Source organism: Argentina silus, assembly GCF_951799395.1.
Source record: "Argentina silus genome assembly, chromosome: 4".
NCBI classification, from domain to species: Eukaryota; Metazoa; Chordata; class Actinopteri; order Argentiniformes; family Argentinidae; genus Argentina; species Argentina silus.
In genome coordinates, this window is record NC_139658.1 from 23,823,171 (window position 1) to 23,833,170 (window position 10,000).

The 10,000-nt window shown below is 52.5% G+C and overlaps 1 protein-coding gene across 1 annotated transcript in view; it reads left to right on the forward strand.

Annotated features, from left to right (window-relative positions):
- Positions 1-10,000, forward strand: part of atp2b2 (ATPase plasma membrane Ca2+ transporting 2) — a gene marked incomplete at both ends in the record, with an annotated part of 76,422 nt that overhangs the window by 32,553 nt on the left and 33,869 nt on the right. Inside the window, 5 exons of the mRNA XM_083668550.1 lie at positions 79-336; positions 853-978; positions 5,435-5,563; positions 7,147-7,179; positions 8,675-8,767. Of these exons, the coding sequence (XP_083524676.1) occupies positions 79-336; positions 853-978; positions 5,435-5,563; positions 7,147-7,179; positions 8,675-8,767 (639 nt within the window). The remainder of the gene's footprint in view (positions 1-78; positions 337-852; positions 979-5,434; positions 5,564-7,146; positions 7,180-8,674; positions 8,768-10,000) is intronic.

Sequence of the window (10,000 nt, forward strand, 5' to 3'; positions counted from 1 at the left end):
GTTTTGTCCCAGATACCATTTGACCTCTGCGTGTACCCCCCCCCCCCCCTCTCTCTCTCTCTCTCGCTCTCCTGACAGCCTGTGGTTCGGCCGCACAAGGGACCGAGGATGAGGGCGAGGCTGAAGCCGGCTGGATTGAGGGCGCTGCCATCTTGCTCTCGGTGGTCTGCGTTGTGCTCGTCACGGCCTTCAACGACTGGAGCAAAGAGAAGCAATTCCGGGGTCTCCAGAGCCGCATCGAGCAGGAGCAGAAGTTCCAGGTGGTGCGCGGAGCCCAGGTCATACAGCTGCCCGTCGCTGACATCGTGGTCGGGGACATCGCACAGATCAAGTACGGTACGTGCGCTCTCTCTCACCCCCTGGAGGCCGATGTGGGAACACACTCAGCTCTGAGATCACAGGTTCTCCTCACTTTTTTGCCTCGCGGCCCCGAATTGGACATTAATCATTTCCTGTGACCCCAATGACTTGATTGTGGGATATGGCGACATGTAATCATGATGTTCACAGCGTATTTGAATCATCAAAAAGATTATTTAAACCCCAAAACACTGTAATATAGACTACAGGTGCCGTACACATACATTGGGTTAGCAAGGCCAGTAGTGGCTATGGGCAGCGGTGAATAGATAGACATATATGAGATTAAACATTCAATATCTCCTCTTCTTCTGTGGTGGTTGTACTGTTGTAACAGAGTATCTCCTCTTCTTCTGTGGTGGTTGTACTGTTCTAACAGACTATCTCTTCTTCTTCTGTGGTGGTTTTACTGTTCTAACAGACTATCTCCTCTTCTTCTGTGGTGGTTGTACTGTTGTAACATCTCCTCCTGTTCTTCTTCTGTGGTTCCAGGTGACCTTCTCCCTGCCGACGGGGTGTTGATACAAGGGAACGATCTGAAGATAGACGAGAGTTCTCTGACGGGGGAGTCGGATCACGTCAGGAAGGCCGCCGACAAGGACCCCATGTTGCTCTCTGGTCAGTTCACATATGTCAGCTGCTCTCCTCAATCAGAACGGGAGTACAGTATTTATGAGGTGTTTTTTTCTCTGCGGATGAATAGATCAAGTCCAGTCTAATCACCGCCGGTGTTTATGTGATGTTTGACTAAGACGTCCACTGTTACCAGCTGTGGCTCTGATTCCGGGACAGAGAGGCAGTGCTGTCATTTATAGCAGCAGTAGTTCAACCATCTGTGTTGTTCTCTGTCAGACCTGTTGTTCTCTGTCAGACCTGTTGTTCTCTGTCAGACCTGTTGTTCTCTGTCAGACCTGTTGCTCTCTGTCAGAACTCCTTCATCATGGCCTGGCCCCCTATACCAGCCCCCCCCCCCCCCTCCTTCATCATGGCCTGGCCCCCTATACCATGCCCCCCCCCCCCCCTCCCCTTCCTCTCCTTCATCATGGCCTGGCCCCCTATACCATGCCCCCCCCCACTCCTTCATCATGGCCTGGCCCCCTATACCAGCCCCCCCCCTCCTTCATCATGGCCTGGCCCCCTATACCAGCCCCCCCCCCTCCTTCATCATGGCCTGGCCCCCTATACCAGCCCCCCCCCCCCTCCTTCATCATGGCCTGGCCCCCTATACCAGCCCCCCCCCCTCCTTCATCATGGCCTGGCCCCCTATACCAGCCCCCCCCCCCTCCTTCATCATGGCCTGGCCCCCTATACCAGCCCCCCCCCCTCCTTCATCATGGCCTGGCCCCCTATACCAGCCCCCCCCCTCCTTCATCATGGCCTGGCCCCCTATACCAGCCCCCCCCCCTCCTTCATCATGGCCTGGCCCCCTATACCAGCCCCCCCCCCTCCTTCATCATGGCCTGGCCCCCTATACCAGCCCCCCCCCCCTCCTTCATCATGGCCTGGCCCCCTATACCAGCCCCCCCCCCCTCCTTCATCATGGCCTGGCCCCCTATACCAGCCCCCCCCCCTCCTTCATCATGGCCTGGCCCCCTATACCAGCCCCCCCCCCTCCTTCATCATGGCCTGGCCCCCTATACCAGCCCCCCCCCCTCCTTCATCATGGCCTGGCCCCCTATACCAGCCCCCCCCCCTCCTTCATCATGGCCTGGCCCCCTATACCAGCCCCCCCCCTCCTTCATCATGGCCTGGCCCCCTATACCAGCCCCCCCCCCTCCTTCATCATGGCCTGGCCCCCTATACCAGCCCCCCCCCCTCCTTCATCATGGCCTGGCCCCCTATACCAGCCCCCCCCCCCTCCTTCATCATGGCCTGGCCCCCTATACCAGCCCCCCCCCCTCCTTCATCATGGCCTGGCCCCCTATACCAGCCCCCCCCCCTCCTTCATCATGGCCTGGCCCCCTATACCAGCCCCCCCCCCTCCTTCATCATGGCCTGGCCCCCTATACCAGCCCCCCCCCTCCTTCATCATGGCCTGGCCCCCTATACCAGCCCCCCCCCCCTCCTTCATCATGGCCTGGCCCCCTATACCAGCCCCCCCCCCTCCTTCATCATGGCCTGGCCCCCTATACCAGCCCCCCCCCCTCCTTCATCATGGCCTGGCCCCCTATACCAGCCCCCCCCCTCCTTCATCATGGCCTGGCCCCCTATACCAGCCCCCCCCCTCCTTCATCATGGCCTGGCCCCCTATACCAGCCCCCCCCCCTCCTTCATCATGGCCTGGCCCCCTATACCAGCCCCCCCCCTCCTTCATCATGGCCTGGCCCCCTATACCAGCCCCCCCCCTCCTTCATCATGGCCTGGCCCCCTATACCAGCCCCCCCCCCTCCTTCATCATGGCCTGGCCCCCTATACCAGCCCCCCCCCCTCCTTCATCATGGCCTGGCCCCCTATACCAGCCCCCCCCCCTCCTTCATCATGGCCTGGCCCCCTATACCAGCCCCCCCCCACTCCTTCATCATGGCCTGGCCCCCTATACCAGCCCCCCCCCCTCCTTCATCATGGCCTGGCCCCCTATACCAGCCCCCCCCCCTCCTTCATCATGGCCTGGCCCCCTATACCAGCCCCCCCCCCTCCTTCATCATGGCCTGGCCCCCTATACCAGCCCCCCCCCCTCCTTCATCATGGCCTGGCCCCCTATACCAGCCCCCCCCCTCCTTCATCATGGCCTGGCCCCTATACCAGCCCCCCCCACTCCTTCATCATGGCCTGGCCCCCTATACCAGCCCCCCCCCCCCCTCCTTCATCATGGCCTGGCCCCCTATACCAGCCCCCCCCCCCCTCCTTCATCATGGCCTGGCCCCCTATACCAGCCCCCCCCCCCCTCCTTCATCATGGCCTGGCCCCCTATACCAGCCCCCCCCCCCCCTCCTTCATCATGGCCTGGCCCCCTATACCAGCCCCCCCCCCCCACTCCTTCATCATGGCCTGGCCCCCTATACCAGCCCCCCCCCCCCCCTCCTTCATCATGGCCTGGCCCCCTATACCAGCCCCCCCCCCCCCCTCCTTCATCATGGCCTGGCCCCCTATACCAGCCCCCCCCCCCACTCCTTCATCATGGCCTGGCCCCCTATACCAGCCCCCCCCCCCCCTCCTTCATCATGGCCTGGCCCCCTATACCAGCCCCCCCCCCCCACTCCTTCATCATGGCCTGGCCCCCTATACCAGCCCCCCCCCCCCACTCCTTCATCATGGCCTGGCCCCCTATACCAGCCCCCCCCCCCCCTCCTTCATCATGGCCTGGCCCCCTATACCAGCCCCCCCACTCCTTCATCATGGCCTGGCCCCCTATACCAGCCCCCCCCCCCCCTCCTTCATCATGGCCTGGCCCCCTATACCAGCCCCCCCCCCCCTCCTTCATCATGGCCTGGCCCCCTATACCAGCCCCCCCCCCCCCCTCCTTCATCATGGCCTGGCCCCCTATACCAGCCCCCCCCCCCCCTCCTTCATCATGGCCTGGCCCCCTATACCAGCCCCCCCCCCCCACTCCTTCATCATGGCCTGGCCCCCTATACCAGCCCCCCCCCCCCCTCCTTCATCATGGCCTGGCCCCCTATACCAGCCCCCCCCCCCCCTCCTTCATCATGGCCTGGCCCCCTATACCAGCCCCCCCCCCCACTCCTTCATCATGGCCTGGCCCCCTATACCAGCCCCCCCCCCCCCTCCTTCATCATGGCCTGGCCCCCTATACCAGCCCCCCCCCCCCACTCCTTCATCATGGCCTGGCCCCCTATACCAGCCCCCCCAGTAGGATCAGCCACCTGACACCTCCTCAATGCGAGAGAAGGGATCTTAATGGTAGTTTGAATATCAGTCTAGAGAGAGACATTCCACATCTGGAGAGCAGTGTTCTCTCTGCTTTCTGGAGCTTTTCTTTCTGTTCTGTACATTATATGGGGGTTGCTGGATGACATTTCATGTAAGGGATTCTAGGAAATGTATGCAGAAGCATACGTGTAGAAATTATGTATTATTTCATGTGTCAGCTGTCTTTGCCTTTTCCCACCAGTGATAATTACCATGTGCCAGTTTGCTGAGTGTTATAATTGCACTCTTTATATTCATGTCCATAACTGACATCTAGTTACCCTTCTATGTTACCATTGTGTGTGTGTGTGTGTGTGTGTGTGTGTGCGTGTGTGTGTGTGTGTGTGCGTGCGTGTGTGTGTGTGTGCGTGTGTGTATGTGTGTGTGTGTGTGTGTGTGTGCGTGCGTGTGTGTAGTGTGTGTGTGTGTGTGCGCATACATGTGCAGAATACGGTAAGCAGCAGGTGACTGCATTCATCATCTCTGTTTCAAGCGAAGCCCATCATCATACATGTTTACATATACATGTACATTTGATACATGTACATTTGATACATGTAGATTTGATACATGTACATTTGATACATGTAGATTTGATACATGTACATTTGATACATGGAGATTTGATACATGTACATTTGATACATGTACATTTGATACATGTAGATTTGATACAGAGAAGATTTGATACATGTAGATTTGATACAGAGAAGATTTGATACATGTAGATTTGATACATGTAGATTTGATACATGTAGATTTGATACATGCAGATTTGATACATGTAGATTTGATACATGTAGATTTGATACATGTAGATTTGATACATGTAGATTTGATACATGCAGATTTGATACATGTAGATTTGATACATGTAGATTTGATACAAAGCGCTGCACAGTTTCATAATGTTCCCATGGATACGGCGCGCCAGAATAACAACAACAACAAGCCAAATACAATGTTCCATTTCCGGGTGGACAGTAACACTATTCTGCTCTACTCTACTCTACTTTGCTCTGCTCTCCTCTCCTCCCCCCTCCTCTCCTCCCCTCCCCCCTCCTCCCTCCCCTCCTCCCCTCCCCCCTCCTCTCCTCCCTCCCCCCCTCCCCCCTCCTCTCCTTCCCTCCCCTCCTCCCCTCCCCCCTCCTCTCCTTCCCTCCTCTCCCCCTCCCCTCCCCTCCCCTCCTCCCCCCTCCTCCCCCAGGTACCCATGTGATGGAGGGTTCTGGCAGGATGCTGGTGACAGCTGTAGGCGTCAACTCTCAGACTGGCATCATCATGACCCTGCTGGGGGCCGGAGAGACAGGGGAGGAGGAGAAGAAGGAGAAGAAAGGTATGTGTGTGTGTGTGTGTGTGTGTGTGTGTGTGTGTGTGTGTGTGTGTGTGTGTGTGTGTGTGTGGGTGGGTGCGTGGATGTGTGTGTGTGTGTGTGTGTGTGTGTGTGTGTGTGTGTGTGTGTGTCGACTGTTTCTGGAATAAAGTGAAATATAATGATCCTGCTAAGATAGAAGGACCATCTCTACTCTATATTGTGACTGTGAATGATCTGTGCCACATCTTTCTGCCAGAGATAACTTGCACACACACACTCACACACACACACACACACACACACAGACGCACACACAGATGCACACACACACACACACACACTCACACACACACACACACACACACGCACACACAGACGCACACCCACACCCACGCACATGCACACACACACACGCACGCACGCACGCACACACACACACACACACACACACACACACACACACACACACACACACACACACACACCACTAGAGTATTCAAAGTGTGTCCTACAGCACTGTTTTTCAAAATCTGGGTTGCGACCCAGTGTGTGTCTGAGTGCTGGAAATAGGTGCCCCTGTTCTTGGAAAGACAGAGGATGTCTGTGGTTAAATAAACAGCCTCTCAGATGATGTCTGTGGTTAAATAAACAGCCTCTCAGATGGTGTCTGTGGTTAAATAAACAGCCTCTCAGCTGTACTCTGTGTGGTCAGTGTCTCTGTAGATATGTAGATATATCAACCGCCTATCTGTAATCTGATTAAACGCTCAAGAAACGCCTGTCTCTCTTTGGTGCAAACAACATAGGGTGAGAATGGGTATGTCATTAAAACGTGTCTTAGTACTATCAATACTAGTAATACTACTATCAATACTAGTAATACTACTATCAATACTAGTGATACTACTAGTAATACTACTATCAATACTAGTGATACTACTATCAATACTAGTGATACTACTATCAATACTAGTAATACTACTATCAATACTAGTGATACTACTAGTAATACTACTATCAATACTAGTGATACTACTAGTGATACTACTATCAATACTAGTGATACTACTAGTAATACTACTATCAATACTAGTGATACTACTAGTAATACTAGTGATACTACTATCTAGTGATACTACTAGTAATACTACTATCTAGTGATACTACTAGTGATACTACTATCAATACTAGTGATACTACTATCAATACTAGTGATACTACTAGTAATACTACTATCAATACTAGTGATACTACTATCTAGTGATACTACTAGTAGTACTACTATCAATACTAGTATTATCTTTAGTGCTACATATGAAAACAAATGTCTAAACACAATGTCTAAAAAACCTGTTTTTAAACCAGTGTGAAAACCAATATCAGAACCAATGTGAGAACCAATATCAGAACCAATGTGAAAACCAATATCAGAACCAATGTGAAAACCAATATCAGAACCAATGTGAAAACCAATGTGAACAAGCCTGTGTTTCTGCTGCTTGTTGGTGATGGGGGGGGGGGTTGCTCTGGCCAGGTGGGGTGGTGGTCCCCAGGTGTGTGTGCCTGTGTCCTGACTCTCTTATCTTATGTAAATGACCATACAGGTGGGACTCTGGAGGATGGTCTTCAGCACGCAGGTAGAGTATGCCCTCTTTGTGACCGTAACTCAACCCTAACTCAACCGTCCCCTCTCCCCCCTTCTAGAACCAGGATCCTTAACCCCTTAATAACCCTACTAAACCACCCCTCCCCTCCCCAACCCCCCGCCCCCCCCCTCCCCCCTCCCCACTGACCTCTAACCAAGCCTCACACAATCACTCCAATCCTTCACTTAAAAAGGGAGCGTCTGCACACTGCATCTTTTTAAGAACTGAGCGACAACAAGCATCTCATATTCATAACCCCTCCTGCATACAGACGAACTGGACAACGGTTTGACCCGATCCTGTTTGACCCGATCACACCCAGGGAACGTTGAATCAGTCTTACCACTGTTAGATCTGAACCCATAGGAGCCGTACGGCAGCAAGAATCAGTGAGAATGAGTTGGTGTTAAAACGTTAAATCAAACGCTGTATTGATCGTCTCTGGCTGTGCTTCTCCAAACTTAGTTGTGACAGATTTTAGCATAAAGGAGGGGCTCCTCATCAACAACGCTGCCCAGTCGATGGCCTGTAGGGAAGGTTTATGGTGCGGGACCTGTTGTTACAGTGAAGTTCACACTTGCCTGAATGTATACAGGTATACATGCTCCTTGATTTATGCTGAGTTCCAAAATGACCCCTAGCTCCTACCCACCTTGCCCCTAGCCCCTAGCTCCTAGCTCCTACCCCCTCCTGAAGCACCTAGACACTAGCTCCTAGCTCCTAGCTTCTAGGAGGCAGGACGTAGGGGTTAGGGGTTCGGAGGTAGGGGCTAGGAGGCAGGGCGTAGGGGCTAGGGGATGATTTGGAACACAGAATTATTCAAAACGATGGCAGTTTCTCTCCAGTTGTTACCATTGTAGTAATGGTACTGCAGGACCAACCACCTTCGATGAAACAATAACAGTTTAACCCCAATGCTCACTCACTCCTGTTACTTTTCTAGCAAAGCTTGAGTTATGATTTCCTAATGCTGAGTCACATGACATGAATAACATGGTTGAGATGAATTCTATACCTTATCAATCTTCCAACTGAAGTAAACATCGACATTTGAAGTATTCTTAGTAAACAATGTCTCTGAATTGCATCAAGCTATATATACTCCCTATATGTAATATATAATTATAATAATCACTAATAATAATACAGTTATACTGTATATAATTATCACCTGGCACAAGGTGTATGCTGCAGGTGAACATAGGACTTTGGTGAACCCTTGCTTCCGATGCCGTCAACCATTGTGTTGTGCTGTCCTCCTAGAACCCCCTTATCATTCTGTTAAAGCCACATTCTGTAAAACCTGTTTCATGCTGCATTTGTAACCGTTATCCCAGTCAAGCCCCTTTCCCTCCGACGCGAAGCCGTGTGTGTAGAAACACTCCCTACCGTGGGACTGAAGCTCTTAACTATGTTATTACCATGTTATGTATTGTTCACTGTTGCCCCTTTTTTTACCCCCCCCCCCCCCATTATGACTTGCTAGACTCCTCCCATCTGTCCGCCCCCCCCATCGCGACTATAGCCACCGATGGTGCTGCAGGTGCTAATGCCCCCGGTAACACCAGCCTAGTCAATGGTAGGTTGACCAGACACCCCCCCCCCCCCCCCCTCGGTCCTATGGGCACCTCCCTCTCTCTCTCCTCCGACTGTCTTGACCCCCCCCCCCTCCTCCCACCCACCTACCCACCCACTCACCCACCTACCGACTCTCTCTCTCTCTCTCTCTCTCTCTCTCCCCCTCCTGAATGCATGTCTCCTAAGGTTGTCACCAGTCTTCCTTTACTTCATCCCCCTCTTCTTTTCTTCCTGTCGCTTGTGGATCAGCGTGTAGGAAACGCCACCATCAGTCACATGGTTTAGCTTTCGATGAACATTAAGTACAACAAGCTTTAACAGTCGCTGCAGCGGTGAGGACGCTGTTGCGTTCAGGCAGGAGATGAATGTCAGACGTGTCTTCCGGTAGGACGGGGAGCGGGCCGCGTGTCCCAGGGCAGGGTAAGACCAAGGGGTCGGTTTCTACAGTGAGAGTTGGCGCAGAGGTCACTAGGACCGCTGTGTGGTGTTTAGTGACTGTTGTCTGAAGGAGATTTGTGTATCTGCTGTGTTCCGGCTGCGCTTCCGGAATGTTCCAGGGACTCCAGGGAATTTATCTCACACAGAGTGTTTGGAACGAAGTGAATTAAATTGACATCATTACACACTGCTTTGTTTTAAAGTACAAGGTGAGCACATTTGCTTCAGTATTTAATCACACAAACAATTGTTTTTTCCCCATCATATAATGAAACTATTTAAAAATCCCCTGTCTGCTTGTTGGTTTCCTTAGCTTATTGAGCTCCTTATGTAAATCTTCTTCATGGCAAATTCCATTAGATTCACTTTAGAGATCTTAACTCTTTTTGATTAAGGGACGTCCAGGACTTCAAACTTGCATTTTCTCACAGGAAAACATAGAATGATTGTACTTTGAAGTTGAATTAGACATCCTGTGTTTACAGTGAGGCAGCAACCGAGGGCAGATTAGATATGGTGGAAGATTCAGTGTTAGATCGTCACAGGAGATATTCAGTGAACAATGGGGGCAGGTAACAAATGAACACAGAAGCATTTTATGCTAAATTTGTTTTGCATTCCTTTTGTCAGAACGGCTTGTTTATACAAATCTGCGACAGCATGGACGTGAAATCTGGTTGAGTTGAACTGGCGTTCTTACTGTAGGGCTTGACTGTGAGCTGGGATGTCTGGAGGCAGGATCCAATGGCCTTAGAGTCTCCCCCTCGCCAAACGTAGACAAACACAGACTCAGCGG